The 23,000-nt window shown below is 38.6% G+C and overlaps 1 protein-coding gene across 1 annotated transcript; it reads right to left on the bottom strand.

The window, feature by feature from the left end:
* Window positions 1-796: 796 nt before the first annotated feature.
* Window positions 797-22,614, bottom strand: LOC135481657 (coiled-coil domain-containing protein 93-like; the record flags this gene model as incomplete). Its single annotated transcript, XM_064761340.1, has 17 exons — window positions 797-1,946; window positions 2,481-2,594; window positions 2,847-2,931; window positions 3,902-3,939; window positions 4,976-5,058; window positions 6,620-6,728; window positions 7,777-7,848; window positions 9,429-9,503; window positions 10,132-10,213; window positions 12,246-12,319; window positions 13,419-13,481; window positions 15,261-15,377; window positions 18,242-18,328; window positions 19,366-19,416; window positions 20,619-20,705; window positions 21,999-22,032; window positions 22,517-22,614. Coding segments are annotated over 17 exons (1,317 nt in total), but the record flags the coding sequence as incomplete, so codon positions are not given.
* Between the last annotated feature and the right edge of the window lie 386 nt (window positions 22,615-23,000).

A 23,000-nucleotide genomic window follows, 5' to 3' on the forward strand; every position in this document is an offset into this window, starting at 1 on the left:
CAGCTAGGTTTAATCTGCTGTCCTGTTTACATATATATATATATATATATATATATATATATATATATAGTTCACACAATTATGCTGATGCTGTCTGTGATGAATATTGGTTTATATTGCCGCTCTACGCAATCAGTTTTGATCTGCTGTCCTGTTTACATGTATGTCTGTTGTGAGTACTTGTACGTCTGTTATGAGTACATGTATGTCTGTGATGAGTAGATCCACAGGGTACATGCACACACCTGGTTGTAGTTCGACATAGCCTGTGCTTTTGCCCAGATGTGCATGGTTTGTCATATTGTACCTTACAAAGTTGACTGCTTGAATAAAGGGAAGCACGAAAAGTCCTTAAATTGTTGTTCTTCAAAATATCCTTAATGCTATTCTTTTCTCACGCTGTGGTTGAGAGCAGGCATTGGCTGAGTGGTTAGGGCCACTTTCCTTTCAGTCGGTAGAACACAAAAGGTGTGGGTTCAAACCAGGCATTGGTCAGAGAATGAAGTCCAACGTTCATTCAAGACCACTTGTTCAACCAATAAGATGTACATATATTTGTGTCATTGTATATATGTGGGAAAGCTTGTCATTACGTTGCCAAAGGTCGGTGGCTCACTCCAGGTTTCATCTACCTATGAAGCTGACTGCCACAGTATAAGTGAACAATTTTTGAATACAGATATGGCTTTAAGTAAAAATCAAATACAAATACAATGAAACAAAAGTTAATAAAATATAGAAATAAGTTTAACCAATTAGAGTAAGCATTAAAGCATTTTTATTTATAAATCACCAGTATCTTTTTCAAATAAACAGGAGAAGTAGCATGTCATGTACATTTATGTATGGTCATTACATGCATATTTTTAGTTTGACTTAAACATGCACCTAATCCTTTGGGACAGATATTAGTAGCGTTGAAAATGGAATATTACATTTCTTTACCAGCCTTTTGGAATAGTTAAGATATGAGCATGTTGTTCATTAGATGGTCCATCCACGTGAGAAGAAAGAAAACTCAATATTCCTGCTAGAATTACATATATATCTGCTAAAATGAGCAAGCCAGGTGTCCCAAATTTTAAAAGAAATGTAGTTCATTAGAACGCCTCTTTATTATGGGAAAGATTCTGAATCTGTGAACCTGACCACACTGATGATAGGCCATGACCTTCATGTACACTGACACAAATGAAGAAATAGTTCCATCCTTTAAGCAGCAATACATGGTAGAACGTCAGCCTTAGACTCGAGGAAACCTGGGATCAAAGCGAGTGAAGTCATACCACAGACTAGGCGCTCAGCACTGAGAGGTTAAGAGCATGGAAACAGGACTGGTTGGCCAGGTGTCAGTATAATGTGACTGGGTGGGGACATCTTTATAATCTGATTGGGTGGGGTGTCGTGTCTGGTCTCTTCAGCATGGTACTTTTGTGGCAGCAGCACTTTGGCGGCATGGACTCACAAGACAATACATACCTAACGAATCCTCGTTATATGACTGAAAAATTGTTAAGTACGACGTAAAGCCCCAAGCTTACATACATACATATACATATATTAGAAGCTCTACTCTGTATGTTCATGCATGACCATATATTATGAACAACAATTACTGTTTGATGAACAGCACTTTTATGACCAGTTATACAAGATATCTACAGTACATGAGCACTTATCACAGGCCATGTCTCTCAAAAATTAAGCCTTTTATATCACCACATTGATTCCTCATTTCACAGTTAATAAAAATTCTCCTTGTTGACCAAATTATAGATAAACTTGATTTCAGTTTGATGACTAAAACATTTAGACAGCATATCTGTAAGCCCTATCACTGCATCACCCTTCATTCTCCTCCAAACACCCATCTAAAACTCCAACTCTCTCAGGACTGATTACGACTTTCTGAGTTTAGACAGCAGGATTTCATTCTTTCGACACTCCTGAAAGCAGAAATAAAGGGTTATTCTGAAACTGACACTTCTCATATCATGCATTATGGATCTGATTTGTGTGGTTAATGAGACCTGATGGATGAAGATGAAATCTGGTGATACTTCAGATGTAGGAATTATCAGTGTTGAAGCTGAATTTAATGTTTAAGGCCACAAGCATCATCAAGAAAACACACCTTGTTTTTGGGATCAAACTAACTGAAATGATGACCAAGCCCATTTATTTATTTGATTGGTGTTTTACGCCATACTCAAGGATATTGCACTTAAACGACGGCGGCCAGCATTATGACAGGAGGAAACCGGGCAGAGCCTGGGGAAAACCCACGACCATCTGCAGGTTGCTGACAGACCTTCCCACTTACGGCTGGAAAGGAAGCCAGCTTGAGTTGGACCAACCTCACAGATGATGTCTAAGATAAATGTGTGAAACACTAAAGCATTGTGAAGAAGTTTTAAATTTAGGCCTAAGTCAGAAATGGCTTTGTGGAGTTGTTCAAGGATTGTGGAACCCTGTAATACCTCTTTGAAATCCTTGACAGTTTTGAAGTAAAGCCTTTGTTTCTCAATCAGGTCCAGGTACTGGTCGTTAAATCCATCTCTCTTCATCTTCTCTTCCTGTTTCTTCTTCTCAACCTGATCAGTAGACAAGAACAAAACATTCAGAGAATACAGGTAGCTCGCCTGATGGAGCACTTTGTAAAACTGCATAATGTTTAAATCATGTGATACATTCAAATTTTGACCTTTAAATCAAAATAAGGTAGAATGATTGACATTGTCACACCTACACACATATTGTTCTCTAATTTTATAAATATAGGACAAAATTTACAAGAGCCCAGAGGAAGCCATCAAACATTACATCTGATGTCAGGTGGTACTTACCTTAGCTCTGTTCTGCTTGACGCCCTCAACAATCTGCTCAAATTGTTTAAGGAACTGTTCTTTATTAGCCGCTGATGACATTGCCCTGTGGAGAAGCAATAAGCCTTAGCACAGGTACATCATGGACTCTCCCTGGATAAGGGTCTATAAATCATCTAAAAACTTCATAAATTCAAGTATTTGGGGCATGCATGTTGCCTGATCAGGTAAAATGCAAAATTATGGCATGACATTTTTTTTGCAAGAAAACATTAGAAATGCTAGAACAATAATGCTAAGACTAGGTAGATTTCTTATGGATGACAACGTCTTGTTTATTAAGCACATGCCGTTTCGATGCCGATACTAGCATCATTTTCAAGTTGAAACGTTGTGTGCTTAATAAACAAGAAGTTGTTATCCATAAGAAATCTACCTTGTCTTTGCTCAACTTCTAAATGCCACTGAAAGAAGTAATACAATAATGATACTTTAAGAAGTTTTCTCTATTCATGTCAAGGTCAAATGCTCCATGTGGTTGAATTTGGTTGAACCCTTGCAACAGTATTCCTAAAATCACGAGAACTATGAATCCTTGCAATAGAAGTCCTGAAATCATGAGAAACTACGAATCCTTCCAGTAAGATTCATAAACTAATGAGCATGCAACTACGAATCCTTGCATGAGAAACTTTGAACCCTTGCAACAGTATTCCTAAAATCACGAGAACTATGAATCCTTGCAATAGAAGTCCTGAAATCATGAGAAACTACGAATCCTTCCTTTAAGATTCATAAAATAATGAGCATGCAACTATGAATCCTTGCATGAGAAACTTTGAACCCTTGCACTAGTATTCCTAAACTCATGACAAACGATGAATCCTTGCCATAGGTAGATACCTAAAGACTCCTAAAATCATGAAAAACAATGAGTCATTGTAGTAAGATGCCTAAAGACTCCTAAAATTATGAGCAACTACAAATCCTTGAAAAAATTCAATCCCATTGCTTGTCGGGCAGTTCTTGGTCATCGCATACAGCATGTAGGTATTACAACTGGTCAGATTACTTACTGCGTGAAGTTGTCGTAAATGGAGTTCAGTAGATTCACCTGAAAGAACAAAGCTTCTACTTACTGATATGTATCTGATTAGGGACTCATAGGTTTCTTCACTGGTGTAAGAGGAACTAAATAAAATCTGTACAGAAACAAGCAGGTGAGATATCGATCAGTTTATAAAGGTACAAATGAAACTCAAACAAAGTGTAATATTCTACAAATATCTTTAATTGCTGACACAGTAATAAATACATTTAAATTTTCATATTTCTACTATATAGAGAAGTTTGATGTAGTTTTTTTTTTAAATCTTAAAAATATGAATTTTGAGCGTCAGCCACTTAAGGCTGACGATCCACACAAGTAATATCCACTCTGTTCTGTACACCGAAAGCTGGCTTCAAGCACCTGCCACCACTGACTGACGCTGTCAAGAATGGCACTGTAGTCAAAGGAGTCCTCTGAGAAACCAGTTGACAATCAAAATGGATTTTCAAGGTCAATAATCGCAAGGCCAATTCCCAAAACAACATTCAACTCAAACCACCAAAGAATTAAGCAGGTACAAATAGTGCCCAATTAAAATGGATTCATGCAAAAAAAAGCAGTCAACAGCTTTCAATGATTTTGAAAAGATGCAAGGAATGTTCTAGGCAAACGAGCGAAATCAGTATTCAAACTGCGTACCATGTTATAATAATAATAATAATATCTTTAATTTCAGAGGGTAACAAACTCAGTCAATATGACAGTATTGATCTTCCTGAGGCCCTCCATTCACTCACACAACCACTCACATGGGTTATTAAAAAAAAAATTACACAAAGCATTTATCAGTTCGAAGTGATACATATATATGTTAGTTTACAAGAGCTCAATAATCAAAATATGTATATCAGTTGCGCTTTGACTGCAACTGTACATGCATGTAGATGTATATCCAACATGACCATCCAATTCAATACAACAAACACATACTAAAGCCATGGGTTAAGGGGAATTAGATGCAGTTACGAAGCAGGTTCTTTACACTCTCTCCATATTCACTAACAACAGAATTTAAGGCTTGTGGGTAACAGTGACTCACCTCTTTGTTCAGGTAGAGTTTCTTGTCATCCAAAGTGTTGTAGAGGGTGTAGAACTGCTTGGTCTCTTTGTGAGTAGCTGCCACTGTGAAAAAACAACAGACATCACTTCATCAGATTTTTGTGCTAATTACACTATACAATAGATGCAATTCTACCTAATAGTAATGACTCATACTGCCTATTTCATTGCTACAGAAAAAGAAATATTATATAATAAAAGTATTACAACATAGAGAGAAAAACCAGAGCAGCGATGACTGTGTGATAATTGGCATGGTCTAGAATTACTCAAAATGCTGAGCTGTCATCACAACTACATTACAAACAATAGCATTGAAATAACATGAAGGGATCTATATCCATTGCTTGGATGATGTAAGGTACGATATTCATCTGCAGTTTTTAACAAGATACGTGATGCTACAGCAGTGATGCTACAATAATGATGCTACAGCAGCGATGCTACAGCAGTGATGCTACAGTAATGATGCTACAGCAGTGATGCTACAGCAGCGATGCTACAGCAGTGATGCTACAGTAGTGATGCTACAGCAGTGATGCTACAGTAGTGATGCTACAGCAGTGATGCTACAGTAGTGATGCTACAGCAGTGATGCTACAGCAGCAATGCTACAGCAGTGATGCTACAGCATCAGGGATGACGGTGAATATACTCAATAATATCTTCACTGTCAGAGGAAGAAAAAAAATATTACTTGCTACAGGAATAACACCCCCAAAATGAAATGTAATGAAACTGAAGTAGCATATACTTGCTGTATTCATAGCTACTGCTTTGGTTATGACTGTGACTCGTTAGCAGTCAGCGATGAAACCCAAAGACATAGCACAGTATGTACCATCTCTTCTTGACACTAACTAAGCTCAGAACTCCTTACCTTGGTGGTACAGTGCTCAATTTCCTTATCTTTGTTGTACAGTGCTCAGAGTTTCTTACACTGGTTGCAGTGCTTAGAGTTCCTTATCTTGGTGGTATAGTGCTCAAACTTTGTTATCTTTGTTGTACTGCGCCCAGAGTTCCTTACCTTTGTTGTACAGTGCTCTACGTTCTTTGTCTTGGTTGTACAGCACACTGATTTCCTTACCTTGTTGTACATACTCTAAGTTCCTTATCTTGATTGCACAGTTCTCAAATTTCCGTATCTTGGTTGTACAGCACTCAGACTTCCTGGTCTTGGTTGTACAGTGCTCACAGTTTCTTATCTTGGTTGTACAGTGCTCAGAGGTTTGTTATCTTGGTTGTACAGTGCTCAGAGTTCCTTATCTTGGTTGTACAGTGCTCAGAGTTCCTTATCTTGGTTGTACAGTGCTTAGAGTTCCTTATCTTGGTTGTACAGTGCTCAAATTTCTGTATCTGGTTGTACAGTGCTCAGACTTCCCTGGTCTTGGTTGTACAGTGCTCACAGTTTCTTATCTTGGTTGTACAATGCTCAGAGTTCCTTATCTTGGTTGTACAGTGCTCAGAGTTTCTTATCTTGGTTGTACAGTGCTCATTGTTCCTTACCTTAGTTGTACAATGCTCAGAGTTCCTACCTTGGTTGTACAGTGCTCACAGTTCTTATCTTGGTTGTACAGTGCTCAAAGTTCCCTAACTTGGTTGCACAGTGCTCAAAGTCCCTTACCTTGGTTGTACAGCTCCACAAATCTTCTTTGGTACTGACTGAGCTCTGCGCGTGATGGCACTTCGTCAATCTTTCTCTGAAGTCCTGCAATTTCTCTGTTCTTCCTCGCCTGTTGGCAAACCACACCTTGAGCAGTTCCAATTTCGGTGATGCATTGTGTTTGCTTTCTTCTCAGAAGTAACATTTACAATTTACAATAAATTTTTCACCCATACAGAGGAAAGAATTTTGCTTCCTCATCAAGGAAAGAAGCAGGGTGCCAAGGAGAGAATTTGACAGCAACAGTGGAAAATCTTCTGATGTGTGGAAATTATGAGAGATGTGGTAGCCTTTGTGCTCAAAAATGATTGAAATTATTTATTTGATTGGTGCTTAATAAAACACTGAACTCGAGAATATTTCCCTTTATATACGATAGCGGCCAGAATTGTGGTGGGGAGGAAACTGGGCCTTGCCCGCAGGAAACCCACGAACATTCGGTTGCTTGCAGACATTGCCAATGACATTAAAGTCAAGAGGTCAGATAAATGGCTCAAATCTCAAGCAGTGAGCATACACACATCTGCATAATTTACGGGTCAACTCAAATCCTTTCATAGTCTGTCCTCCAGAAGTTAAATTATCAGTAAAAGAAGTTAAATATGAAGTAAGGTTCATCATACAGACAACTGAAAACTATGCGTAAAAATAATTTCATTATTTTTTCATTTCATTTTATTTTTTAAATGCATGGCAAAATTTTTTAAAAGGATGGTGGGCTTGATGGTATCTAAGAACTCTGATTCTTTCCTGATGTTCACCAGAAGGTAGGAATTTTTGGGAACATTAATTCAGTAATCTTTCAAACAGGCTAAACAGAGCTATTCAAACATTCAGTGTCGTGATTAGAGTTGGACAAACTTCCTGTGACGTCTCTGACGTCCATAAAGCCCACCTAAGAATTCAAATGCCTTTATCTTTTTCTTACAAAAATCTAAAACAAATAAATGAAAGTACATTTATGCATTTTTTAAAGTGGTCTATTTATTGATGCCTACTTCAATATGTAGAGGTCTTTTCCTTATTTAATACCATTCACGATGATTCTTCTGTAATTCCCACATACCATACACCTGGGAATTATCTGAGTGAAGTAAAGAGAGAAAGGACAAGCTCACCAGTAGAAGTTTGATCTTGTGCAGTTTTTCTTTGTCTGCTTCAAATTGTTTCTCTATCATTTTTGCTCTTTCCTGGAAAATAAAAGCAGGACAAAATTTGATTGTTGGTTGACTGGGGTCACGTGCAGAAAGGAATCGTAAGTTTAAGGTGACGGTAATTCACTAAGATCAGGATCATAGCTTCAGCTTACGATCAACACAAAACAGACGTAACTTACAATCAGAAATTACAGTCGGGTAAACCATGTTGTAAATATTCACAATCACCACAAAATCACTCTTAAGTACAAATGCCTGCCTCAGGTAGACTGTAAGTAAGTTTGTGCAATTTAAGTGTGTCAAAAGGATGTATTGAGAATTTTTTCACATGTTGTTGTTGTTAGCTGCTGAATCATTATGATGCAGAACTCTTTAAAATGAAATAAAAAAAAAATCACATATTGACTGGTACATTTTCCATTTATACAGACCACCATTATGTATGCGTCAGATCTGATGCACGATCACGATCATAATTCTGAAACCCATTAAATCCATTTGCAATTCCTTTGAACAAGTGACGTAACTTATTTTTACACCTGATTTTAAAGTCAACTGTACGGTTTACAATCTATTGTAGCTACAACCTCTTTATGCAAATGGGAAAAGGTTTTTAAAGCTGTGCTCAGAAGTTTTCCACTTACATAATGGTGGGCAGGAAAACAAAAAATTACTGATTGTTTGTACATTAAACAATAATTACTGAAACAAACTAACAGAACATTATAGAAATAGAAAACAGAAGTATTGTAAAAAACAAAACCATGCTGTGATGTTAACTGAATTTTATTAAATGCCACAGTGTAGAATTACTCAAAATGTTGTTTTGCCATCACACTGAACATCCAAACCCACAAACACAAAGGAAGGGATAAGTCCTTGGGCATGCTTAATCCACTAACGGAGACACTCTCCATTTATACAGTAATGTTAATAAAGACACACTGAATTTTCTCCCTTGAGGTCACTCTCCTGCTTAAAAGGTGTGATTATAGTAGTAAGCTGTGATGAGGTGGGACCTCCGGTAAAAATGGCAAGATTCTGAGTTAAAACAACATAAGCCAGTTGAAGACTTAACTTTAAGGCAAATTTTGATTTTGTAAACTTATTTGGAGAGCTGTGGATAAATGTTATGTATTTTCTAAATTTGGAAGTAATTTAAAACCTCTCGTCAAAACACAATACAGACAGCTTCCACGATTCTGGCAAACATAAATATACTTAAGTTGAAAAACAAAGTCTAAATTTAAGATCTCTCAACATTTGGATGACACTAGAAGTTTGATATCATGTGTTTTTACATTCTGTTGCCTAGAAAATATTTGTTACTCTCATGATATCGCCTACATATTACATGTTTCATGCCTCAAAAACTAATCTCACGTTATGTCATCGATGTCATGTGACGTTATCGTTGTCTTGTAAGACGAGAGGTAATTCTGAAAAGGCCTATTGCAATTCATTAGATATCACTAGTCTAGAATTACTCAAAACTGTGTCCCCATCACATTTAACATGCAAACACATTTAAAACAAAACAAAACCATTAAGGGCCAAGGCTTTGGAGATGTTTAGTCTACCAACAGAGACACTCTCCATTTGTACACTCTTACCTGATCCTCTGACAGAATACCAGACTCTTCTGACTTTAGTCTGTCAATATTACCCTTCAGCCGTACCATTTCCTCCTGTGGGACAGATGAAGTATCCAAATTACAACAATCCCACACCACAATGCCACATGTGTAAGACAAACATACGTGTAGTAATGGCTAAATTTCCACACTTCTTTCAAACTGTTTTTTAGCTGCGTTGTCATTGTTGTGGATTGGAGTCCACACACTGAACCTTGTGACTAGCAACATATTTATTTGTCTTGTAAAATGTAAATGCATTCTTTCCTGTCCAAGTTCACAGAGTTTCAACTGGGAAAATATAATTAGGAGCAATATCATACCACAGAATCACTAAAAGGCCTACACTTTGTTTTGTGTACAGTACCATAATACAGCACAACATAAGTGAATGCATCCGACACTGATAGCCTTAAAGTGGACAAAAGTGACAAAATATTGGGCAAAAACATTGCTGACTTTCGACATAGATAAGGATTTTTCTAATTTTTATCCACATAACTGTTTGTAAGTTTCCGACTTAAAACTATGCTATAGTCCATGAAAAGTTCACAAACTGTAACAGAGTCACATAACTATGAAATTTGCTGAACAGTTAATGTGAATGTCAAGGGTTACACGGTTTTCTAGTACTGTTGTGCTGTACAGAGAATTCTAAGTGTTTATACCATGGTTACCGTACCTTACAATGTGCCTTGAACTCTTTCTCCTGTCGTTTAAGGTTCTCATTCAGGGCCACCAGTGAGCGAAGTGACTGCAGTACTCTGTACAACACAGGGACAACGGACACCATTTTACTTAAGTCATTCGTAACCTGTGATGTTAAACTCACAGGAATTGAATATAAAGAAAATCTGTGACAGAATATCAAATCAACATAGTTGCTTGACATTTTTGTAAACAACTTTCTAGAGATTGTGGTGAGATCCATAGCCATAATGTTATATTATGCTATATTGCTTGATTGATTGATTGGTGTTTTACACTGTACTCCAAAACATTTCACGTATACGACGGCTACCAGCATTATGGTGGGAGTAAACTGGGCAGACCCCGGGGGGAAACCCACAACCATCTGCAGGTTGCTGGCAGACCTTCTCACGTACACCTAGATAGGAAGTCAGCATGAGATATTATGCTGGAGAAGGCTTACTTAACAACCCACAGCTATAACATATACGTATCCTGAACAGTATAAGAATCTTACCATTCTCTTCAAACACGCTTAAGTGGTAGTTTGAAAAATGTCAAGCACTGATTTACAGGCTCGGAATATACAACTCTCTATCTCTGTGGTCACTTTCAGTAAATACTCCACAATTTCTTCCGCGGTTTCTATAATTTGTACTATCTGGTGATCATACCATTCAAAATATGTATTAAAACATAGCAAGAAGCCCTTATATTGTATGTGACCCTGTCAACTGACTGACTGCTTTGGATGTAATGCCACTTTTATTATTTGTTTATTTACTGATTTTCCTTTTACTGATATAAATAACTTATATGAACAGCTAGTATTCCTTTGCCATTACATGAATATTTATGGTGGTGCAAACTGAGTGAAGCCTGAAGTAAAACCACCAAACCTTTGGCAATTATTGGTAAAAAAGCTATCATACTCTTGCTATACATGTAATATTCCTACCAATCAACAAGCAGATAAACTTACTGCCAGTGGGTTTCCAGCAGTAAGTGGGATGGGTAATTTGGTCAGTGTCGTAATTGTCGCAATCTGAGTAAACATTCTTCGTACGACAGCTGATGTGTAGTGGCGTCTCACTGGTTGACGCAACTTTTAAAGATTCATGTCACGGGGAAACCCCTTAGCTGACCTTCAGTGTATAATGGAGAATTGATCTATCAGAATATTTATATATGTATTTATCAGTGGGTGATCAAGTAAAGAATGATGACATAGGCCACTGACGATATACGTGTATGGTAGAAGTGGCCTTCCTCAAACTTTGTGTAAGACAACATGAAATAGTAATGTGAACGGTTTATTACCACAAAGGCCTAGAGGACAACGAGAGCTGGATAATCAGAAGCCATCATTCTACCTGCCATATCACAACCATATCTTTTGGTTCCACCATGTACATGTGTGTACTTCAAATGGTTTCATCATAGAAACTTAGATAGCAGAGATGGTAGAATTTCTTGATTACAGGTCTCACCGTCACACACCTGTCTCTGCCTTAAGTCAGGTATAGTCTTAAATTGTGGTACTATTTTTGAGCTTACATTCAAACTTAAACACTGATCTTTAATTTTGTCATAAAAGTCAAAGACAATTCTAAGTATTAATGCCGTATTAAAAAATCCTTCAGGTATATGTAAGTCACAAGTTTTGAGTAGTAAACTGTTTTGAAGTTAGAACTAAGTCTGAATAATTTCTGTTCATTTATTTATTTTCTGTATTTACTGATTTTATTTATTTATTTATTTATTTGCTTGATGTTAAACACCGTAGTCAAGAATACTTCACTTCTATGACAGCTGCCAGCATTATGGTATTGGGAAACCCAGCACAGCCCGGGGGAAAGCCACGTCCATCCACCGGGTTGTTGGCAGACCTTCTCGCATATGGCCAGAGAGGAAGCCATTTTGAGCTGGACGAACTCACAGTGCCCCCAGTGGCGAGAGACTCCTGGGTCATTGTGCTGCGTTGACACAATAACCACCCTGACTAAATTCTAAGACAGCTTTGTGACCCAGAGACCTGGAGTTCTTAATTTGTGAGCTTGTATCAACATCCCAAAAGTATCAGACATACAGAGGGGACAAACTTACTCCTGATTCTCTTCTGTCTCCATCTCATTTAACTTCTCCAGCTCTTCTGCAATCTGACCTTCCCTAGCTCTGGTCTACAACACAACACAGACAAACACTATGATTTTTAATAAATGGGTCATTTAACAGGTGTGTGTACATATACTATGTTTTCTTGTGGCAGGGCGAGTCCACTGTGCCACAGTGCTGTCGCCACTGAAGTATCATGTCGAAGACAACAGACATGACTCCCCACCCAGTGACATTATACTGATGCTAGGCCAACCAGCCTATATTTCCTTTTCGACCTCTCAGTGCTGAGCACCAAGCAAGGCAGTAACAAGTAGCATCTTTAAAGATTATAAAGGGTTTGATCCCAGATCTCCTGACTTTGAGGCCTATGCTCTAATCATTAGGCCACCACAGAGGTACACATTTATTAACGATAAATATCGTCTGATGCAACTCTCAAATGGACGCCTTATTCTCAGCCATTTACCTGTTATTTAAAAGTTTTGAGAACGGAACCTATGTTTTAAGGCAAGGTTTCAACTGCTCTCTGTCATGCCTGTCTGTCTACCTGTCTTTCTGTCTGTCAGAAACTTTGCAGAAAATGTGAAAAACGGATTTGTATCAAATTATGAGCAAATCCGTCACATTTTGGAATGAATGAATGAATGAATGCTTGAGGTTTAATGTCACACTTAACAATTTTTCAGTCAAATGACGAGAAGGACTCACTACATGTGTGTACATAAACTATGTCTTCTTGTGGCAGGGCGAGTCCATGCCGCCAAAGTGCTGCTGCCACTGAAGTATCATGCCAAAGACACCAGACCTGACACCACACCCAGTCACATTATACTGACCCCGGGCCAAACTATCATGTCTCCTTGCTCTAACCTCTTAGTGCTGAGCATCAAGAGAGGCATCAGCAGGAAAAATCTTTTAAGTCTTTGGTATGACCCAAAGGGAATAGGAATAACTGGAAATAACATCACTGAGGCACTTATACTGGGAACACCAGACTACATGTAACTTTATAGCACCCCTCCTTTGGGCTCTCGTCCACCAAAATTGTCACATAAGGAAAATTATCACGTCACATCCTTTCAAATTCAAGTGGGCAAGTACCTGGTCCCTTCAGGTTTTAAAGTCATACTTTCTCTAAATTTCCTGATTCTTTTTTCTTACCTCCGCCAGTTTAGCCTGAGTCTCCAGGTAGGCCTTGTGTAGTTCTTCGTGCTTGGCTGACACCTGATAACAGAAACATAACAGCAGACATCAACGGGAATACAAATTATGCCATCACACCATTTCGGCATTGTATCCATGAAGCACGTTTCCTCAACAAGACAAATGGTGTTTAGTTGTGATATTTATTCCTTACAGCCTTTGGTACACAGGACCTGTACACAAAAACACTCAGGTTTCCAATATACACATTTTATCCACAGATACACGTGTAAGTTAAGTTTCCAATCCAGCTCCTACTGCTTCAGTTCAACTCCATACAGCCTAAGTCAGGACACTTTGTCTGGCACCGGCCCAGGGGTAATCTGTTTCTTTCACACATATACCTGACCATCATCATACTTGATATACACAAGTGGCAAAATCTCGAACATGGTGTTAAACATCAATCCATAACAATTTTCCTCATTATTTTATGGACGGAATTACTTAAGCACGTCAAACAGGCATTATAAAGTCTGGTTTTAATCCTATTTTGTTTCCTGAGGTGTTGCTAATCCTCGTAATCTGGATCAGATATTAAAGCAATAGGGAATGGATTATCACTGTGCAAGATTGCATTCGAACCTACCCTGAGCAGTATTTAAAGAGATGTCAATTGTTTCCACACCTCACATGAGTAATTTTAATCAACAACCAGCACTTCAACCCCAGTCATTTATTTTTGATTTATGCAGTCATGCAACATGATTAGTTTTGGATTGTTTTCAGTTTTAATCGTCTTCTGCCAGCATTGTCGTAGCTGTCAAACGGCCATTGCGTTGTTGTTCACAGTTCACAATTTGTTTGAAGCTCACTCATTGGTCCTCAGGAGGGACACAGCCAATGAGATAGCGTGTATCATAGCCCTAATTCATTGGAAGCCATCATATGGTTGTATCTATTTTTCTTTCACTTTACCCGCATATCAAAGATTGATCAAACTAATGACAAATGAACCCTCACTTTCCGCACGAGGAGTAATATTTTTATGACATTTACTTGCATCTGACTTTTGCACCCACCAAGCCCTATCACCAGAGTTTATATACATATACACATAAAGCCTAATTTTTCCTCCATGCTGTTAAAATTTAGCTGCCCGCCAGGATTTCTTATTTCAACTGGTGTAAGCCCGGTAAAGATTTGGTTGTGTTTGATGAGTATAAAACCCTTCCATCTTGTGCCCTGAATCCAGGCTTTCCTCAGGGACAAATCATCTGGGAACTTGAAACAAAAATCTCCACGGTTCTTCAGCGACCTGTTTTTATACCCGTATGCAGAACAGCAAAGCATTTCATGGAGAAATTTGATATGCTTGTTGTCACTTATACGGCTTTTTAACGCTGCACTAAATGGCGAAGCTCTCACAGCTTGTGGAGGTTGGACTTGTATGACGACATTTGGTGGAGACTACCGAGTGTTGGCCGAAAAAATGCATAAACTGAGCCTCAATACCTAGTGATTTTAATGTCATATCACTCAGATTACTGTACTTTTTTTCCAATATATTTTTTACACTCAGTTTAACAATATACGCAGGGGTAGCTAATGATGAATACATAACCAACCTGGACACTAATCCTTTAAAGAAAAATAAAAAAAAAAGACTGAAGATTACATATACAATTAACTTTTCGAGTTCTTTAATCTGAACTCAATTTATTGACAGACTCAAGTGAGAAACACATTCAACAAATGCAAATTAAGAACTCACTTTTTTTTTTTTCAAAATGAAAAGCCAAACTGAGTTGTCATTGCAAAACTGAACTGATATCTCTGTGTTATACACGGCCAACTTACCTCGTCCCGCTTGGTCTGTTGTTGTTGTATTTGTTTCTGAAGCGAGGCAGTGACCCGTTTGTGATGTTGGACTCCCCCCACCTTCTCTCCTCTGTCCATCTGCTCTATCTCTGCATGCTGACAACACAAAATCTCAGCTACAGATTGGGCAATATGCAATTTGTAAAGTTCATCCTGACTCAGATTTACTGTATGAACATTTTCTATTTATAATTTTCCCCTCTATAGTTTTGTACATAAGTTCTCATACAAAGATACATCAACAAAATAATTGATTAATTTGAACCACTCACTTTTCACTTTTTACATGAACAAAGCACACACCCCATGCTCCAGGATTCATCCTTGACTGTGCTACATTTATTATCTATTTGATTGGTGTTTTACGCCCTTCTCAAGAATATTTCATGCCAAGGGCTTGCATTATGGTGGGAGGAAACTGGGAAGATCCCTGGAAAAACCTATGACCATCTGCAAGTTGTTGGCAGATCTTCCCATGTATGGCCGGTGGGAGGAAACTGGGAAGATCCCTGGAAAAACCTATGACCATCTGCAAGTTGTTGGCAGATCTTCCCATGTATGGCCAGAGAGGAAGTCAGCACGAGTTGAACTCACAGTGACCAACTCTGTGCGAGACTGTGCTATCATTTATTTATTTATTTATTTGAATGTTGCTTAATGTGTTTTACTAAATAAATGTTCACTTCAACAATGGTGATCATTATTAAAGACACTTCTACACATTGTAAATCTTCAACCTTTTTGATCGCTAAAACACTTTTCAGTCAAATTTATGCACACAATTGTGACACTCTAATGATTTTTTTGAGTCACTAGAAAGATGCAAGCTTCAAAAAACTATGCAAATTATTTTTCTAGACAGAACAGTTCTCTCAGAATATTTCAAAATACTTATCATAGAGACGGGTAAGGTATCTGCTAGAACATGTCTATATCTTACTGGTGACGAACAAACTAGACAGCATCACAGAGATGATACTATGCTTAACAAGGGAAATAGCTAAAAACGATTTTTAATAAATATTTCCCATAATTTACTATATTATAGTTCACCTACTTAATCATTGACATGAACGACCTGTTTATGTACCTTAATTCCTCCACCTTTTCGCAAATGAAAAAGCAATTTTCAGTGCAATTTATGCTCATTTAAATTTGATTTTGGTGACAACACTACACTGGCTAGGTTGACCAATTTCAGGGCTTCACAAAAAGTATAATTTTATCAGTCTACACAGAATAATGCCTTCAGAATATACTTGAATAAACACCTTGTAAAGATCTGAAAAGATTGAAAAATTACAGTACCGGTAGTTCCAAACACATCTATCCAGTACTGCATGTAACACTACACAAAGTTGAATGCATCCTATTTACTAACAGAGTGCTACTTTCTAGTTTTCTACCCACAGCAAATCACACAGGCAAAGAGCTCCCAGCTGCCATGTTAGTACTTCAGGTAACATGACATAAGGCTCCAGGACACACTCACCTTTGTTCTACCTTTGTCAACAGCATGCTAGTTTCTACATGTATTCACTGAATCATTAACATAAAACAATGTCAGTAACTGCTTCATGTCACACCACATGAGATTTTATGAAAATTCATTGTTTTTATACTCTGTCCTATTTCCTATCAACAGAACCACTGACAGGACAGAGAGCTTCAGCACTCGTGTTTCTCCTTACAAATTTCATTGCCTTCACACTCTGTTGTATTTCCTATCAACAGAACCAACTGACAGGGACAGAGAGCTTCAGCACTCGTGTTTCTCCTTACAAATTTCATTGCCTTCACACTCTGTCCTCTTTCCTATCAACAGAACCACTGACAGGACAGAGAGCTTCAGCACTCGTGTTTCTCCTTACAAATTTCATTGCCTTCACACTCTGTCCTCTTTCCTATCAACAGAACCACTGACAGGACAGAGAGCTTCAGCACTCGTGTTTCTCCTTACAAATTTCATTGCCTTCACACTCTGTCCTATTTCCTATCAACAGAACCACTGACAGGACAGAGAGCTTCAGCACTCGTGTTTCTCTTTACAAATTTCATTGCCTTCACACTCTGTCCTCTTTCCTATCAACAGAACCACTGACAGGACAGAGAGCTTCAGCACTCGTGTTTCTCCTTACAAATTTCATTGCCTTCACACTCTGTCCTCTTTCCTATCAACAGAACCACTGACAGGACAGAGAGCTTCAGCACTCATGTTTCTCCTTACAAATTTCATTGCCTTCACACTCTGTCCTCTTTCCTATCAACAGAACCACTGACAGGACAGAGAGCTTCAGCACTCGTGTTTCTCCTTACAAATTTCATTGCCTTCACACTCTGTCCTCTTTCCTATCAACAGAACCACTGACAGGACAGAGAGCTTCAGCACTCGTGTTTCTCCATACAAATTTCATTGCCTTCACACTCTGTCCTCTTTCCTATCAACAGAACCACTGACAGGACAGAGAGCTTCAGCACTCGTGTTTCTCCTTACAAATTTCATTGCCTCACACTCTGTCCTCTTTCCTATCAACAGAACCACTGACAGGACAGAGAGCTTCAGCACTCGTGTTTCTCCTTACAAATTTCATTGCCTTCACACTCTGTCCCTCTTTCCTATCAACAGAACCACTGACAGGACAGAGAGCTTCAGCACTCGTGTTTCTCCTTACAAATTTCATTGCCTTCACACTCTGTCCTCTTTCCTATCAACAGAACCACTGACAGGACAGAGAGCTTCAGCACTCGTGTTTCTCCTTACAAATTTCATTGCCTTCACACTCTGTCCTCTTTCCTATTAACAGAACCACTGACAGGACAGAGAGCTTCAGCACTCGTGTTTCTCCTTACAAATTTCATTGCCTTCACACTCTGTTGTATTTCCTCTCCACAGAACCACTGACAGGACAGAGAGCTTCAGTACTTCATATCACATCACACAAATGTCATGAACAACTCACCTTGTCTTCATACTCTGAGGCAATCTGCCGGATCTCTTCAGACTGCATGCCCACAATAGAGCCCACAGCACTAGCCGTTAGGCGAGCCTATGACAAACATGCGAAAACAGAAACTATCAGCACACACTAAACGAACAGAACAAGAGAGAGACAGAGAGAAGGAGGGTGGGGGGACGGATGTGGGACAGGAGGTAATATATAATTCATTAACATGACTTAAAGACCTACTGGAGTGGAAGACCTGTACATGTTTGTCTTCAAAGCAAGCTTAAATGATAAGGACTGAGACAGTCTGAATTACTTTCCTAAATTGGAAAAAATATCAATGCATCAAAACCACCATCACTAGTTTCTGAGGATAGTACAGAAAAGTAAAAAGAAAAAAGTTTTTTGTCATTTCCAATTTTGCCTGGGTGTGACGTCATGCAAGAAGCTTGGGGTCACCCACTGCTGACGGATAGCCACAAATGACGTCATATTTTCAAATGCATTTGACGTCAGCCAAGAACAACCGCCGTACTCGACCTCACATCTATTTGTCTCATCGTCACATAAGGAATATCTCCACATCAGCAAAATTTTACGGAAACTGCCGAAGAATTCTGTTTTTGAGGGCTCTTCACTTACACGAATTAAATAGTGTTATTTGTCGTAAATCTTTCTGAACCACGTTGTTAGCTCTATTCCTTAGAGCATCCTTCATATTATTTTAAAAGGACTGCAGACGCACTTTAAATTAACATGATGTTACAAAAATGTGTTGTTTTTTTTTTGAACTGATAATTTTAAGGGTACAAGAGAACCGTATGTGCTTTGTTAAACTCCCAGGATCTACCTGAATGCTCAATGCTGAAAAAAATTGATTGCTCAATGCTGAAACACTTGAATGCTCAATGCTGAAACACCTGAATGCTCAATGCTGAAACACTTGAATGCTCAATGCTGAAACACCTGAATGCTCAATGCTGAAACACTTGAATGCTCAATGCTGAAACACCTGAATGCTCAACACTGAAATACTTGAATGCTCATGCTGAAACACTTTTAATAAACAACATTCAAAAAACTTCCAATCGTAACACGAAACAAACATCAGCAGACTGTTAGATGAGGTGCAGTCTTACCTCTTGGAGTCCCATTGCTGACATTCCGCTCATCAGGGCATTAATACGACGCTGGGAAAGGAAGAGAAACAAAATTATGCAACATCCTTCACTTTTGATTTTTTCCATAACCATTAACTTAAAACTGGGTGAGTTTATTGCTATAAAGGATCCAAGTAAATGAAGTGTTGAGTATTTAATTTCAGTTATTGGTGTTTCATGCCACACTTCTAGTTTACTTATACATGAGTGACAGGGAAGGCCAGCATTATATGATGGGAGGATGGCGCATGTATTTGAAAAGTTTGTTCTTCATCAAAAAGTTGTTCTTCATAAAAAAAAGTGAAAAATGCAATACATGCAATGTTTTAGTGTTAGTGTTTAGGAGCAGTTGTTTCCAAGATATCTCATACAAGTGGGTTTTTGTTTTGTCTTGACTGACAAATTAACTGAATTCTTCAGGCTTCAGGCTTCAGGCTTCCAGGCTGCCACAATAACACCACTCCATGAGGCCATATGAACATTATATAACAATATTATCTTTATTAGGAATTACACATTCTGAATATAGCACAGAATTCTACTTCGGAAAATTGGTTGAGACCAGTGTGGGTTTCGAACCATCGACCTCAGAGTCTGGAACTAAATTGCCATTAATGCATGTCAACCATCTAGACCACTCGACCAACAAACCTGCCACAGAAATAGAACGTAGCTGACTGGTAGACTTTGCAGTGAACACGCATTACCCCTCTGATGATCAGAAATGACACAGTTCCCTTAGCTAGGTAATGCATGCTTACCATAAAGTCTACCGGTCAACTACTTCCTATTTTTGTGGCAGGTCTGTTGGCCGAGTGGTCTAGATGGTTGACATGTTTTGCTGGCGATATGGTGCCTGACTAAGACTGAGGTCCGTGGTTCAAAACCTGGAGTGGTCTGAGCCAATTTTCAGAAAGTATCTTTCCTTACAACCATTATACTGTTACTTAAAATCCACTTTCTAAATGACACCTATACCAGTTTAACTGCCACAATCCATCTATTTATGTTTCATATAATAAACGTTGAAAGAAAACATAACATCTTCAAATCTTTCTCTGTCCCTTGATGAAATTTACAACCAGACCACACTTTCCATCTTTGTTAATTTCTTCGAGTCAACGCAATGAATCCCACTGTGTGCACAGCTAGGTGTTTGCAGAATAATTTTATATGTTACATGAAAACAGAAGTGTAGACATTCAGTGTGCCCCACTGGTTCTGACCCTCACCTCTTCCTCAGCCTCAAGGTCGACATCAGACTCCCCCTTCTGCAGCCCCGCTGCCACAGCTCTTTTCTTAGCAGCCTTTTCATCTTCCTGTAGAGAGAACAGAAAATTCACTTTGCATCACAGTATTCTGTGCTCTGTCAAATACACAATGTTCTGCCCAAATAGAGTAAATAACCTGTATTTCACCTTACAGTTCTGATGATCTTCCTGCCCGTGCTGGAAAACTTTGAGTCAGCACCAAAAGTAACACTTTATGACACTGAACTGCCTCAAAAAACGCACATTGATATGTAAAATTTTAGCTCTTGTAAGTCTTGTAACTGATACAACAACAGCGCCCTCTGCCTACCTGAACAACAATCCCAGTTATCTCAATCACAACTCAAGTGATTACAAATACCGTACTTCAGGTATTAAGTTCACAATTCTGTAATTTTGCTTGACTTTGATTGATTAACGTTGGCAGCAAAAGTATGTATGTGATTCTGAAAATGCATGTTTACGTACCAAATGTAAGGTTTAACTAGGTCAATCTTAGCTAACATTGCTATTTAAGTAGTGGCAAACATTGCTCTGTCAGGAGTTACAAAATTTGCTTCCCTTTGTAGAGGGCTGCCAAGCCTCAGAGAATACCGGTAGCTCACTTGATTGAGCAGTTCATAAAACTGCATAATTTTCAAGCCATGTGATACATTCAAATATTGACCTCTACACCAAAATAAAGTAGAGTGATTAACACTGTCATGCATAGCTATTATCCTCTAATTAGATAGTGCTACGACCTTGCCATTAAATCAACAAGAGAGGCCAGAATTATTATACTGTCACGACTATGGCTACTGTGACAGTAGATTTCGTATGTTTGTGCACAAATTTACCAAAGTGGTCTTAGATATGCAAATGGCAAACTGTATTTGGCAATTCACGTACTATGAGTGGCAACTGCAACCCTGTGTATGGCTGAGAAAATGTTGAGCTATAAGGTAAAGGACTGAGTGAGTGAGTGAGTGAGTGAGTGAGTGAGTGAGTGAGTGAGTGAGTGAGTGAGTGAGTGAATTTGGATATTTGGCCTCAGGTAAAACACTCCCTTGGTCTTTGATATGCAAATCGCTGCTGATGATTGGCTATCTGTGTACTTTGTGGCCCTATGATTGGCCAAAAACTTTATCCAATCTGTAAACTGATACCGCCACTGAAAGCATCTGATCCCCCTCTCATAATACATCCCTTACGTCCTAGTTGGTCTTTGATATGCAAATCACTTCCGATGATTGGCTATCTGTATACTATGACACCACCTCCGACAGCATCTGATCCCCTCTTACAATACCTCTCCTTACTTTGTGCAGGCGAGCTAGAAAAAAGGCCAATTTCTCTTACCTTGTCAGCTTTTTCCTTGCTGTAACCATAGCGACTGTCAAGAGAAAATGTGCGTGCACATGGTATTAGCAAGACAAGCAATATTCTGAAATTCTTCAACCCCCTTGCAAGTTTGCTAGGTGTTTATTCAAGCATTTTCTGAAAACACTATTCCATGCAGACTTTTATGAAATTGGCCATTCAAACCAATGACTTTTTGTCTCCAAAATCAAATGGAAAATGTTCATAAATTGTACCAAAAGTTGCTGTCATGTGAAAAAATTCTAGAATTAGGGTACTTGCAAGACGCTATTGCACGTTTTATTTAGAATTAAGGAATAAATTGGTTTTAAGACAATAAAGCAGTTGTATGAATTACTAACATATACCTCAAGCATACTTTGAAGAAAACCTTCAGAAAACAAAGAGCTACAAAAAATCACATTATACTTCCACCTAATTGAGCTTTGTCACTACATGTAAATCATTCTAAGCAGTTCAGCGATTGATCAGTCCATCAAATATGACTTTTAACTCACCGCCCATATTCCAAAAGTGTTGAGTGGACACGAGATTCTTCGTCTCGAATTTTCCCATCATCATGGCGGCGATATCTCCTCTGTGGTTTGTAGGCGTCCTTATAAAATCAAACATTTCATCACCAATAATCGATTGCTATAGTGGCCTAATGGTTAGACCTCAAAGTCTGGCGACCTGGGGTCAAACCCGGGTAGGGTCATACCAAAGATTCTAAAAATGGTGCTTGCTGCCGCCTCGCTTAGCACTAAGCACTGAGAGATTAGAACAAGGAAACAGGGCTGGTTGGCCCAGTGTCAGTACAACGTGGAGTGTCATGTTTGGTGTCTTCGGCATGATACTTTAGTGGCGACAGAATCCCAATCCCACAAGAAGACACAGTATATGTACTCACACATGATGATTCCTCTTCGTTCTAGGATTTAAAAATTGTTAATTACGACATAAAACCCACGCTTACATACACATATACATCACCAATCACTG

This window comes from Liolophura sinensis, unplaced genomic scaffold, assembly GCF_032854445.1.
Source record: "Liolophura sinensis isolate JHLJ2023 unplaced genomic scaffold, CUHK_Ljap_v2 scaffold_341, whole genome shotgun sequence".
NCBI lineage: Eukaryota > Metazoa > Mollusca > Polyplacophora > Chitonida > Chitonidae > Liolophura > Liolophura sinensis.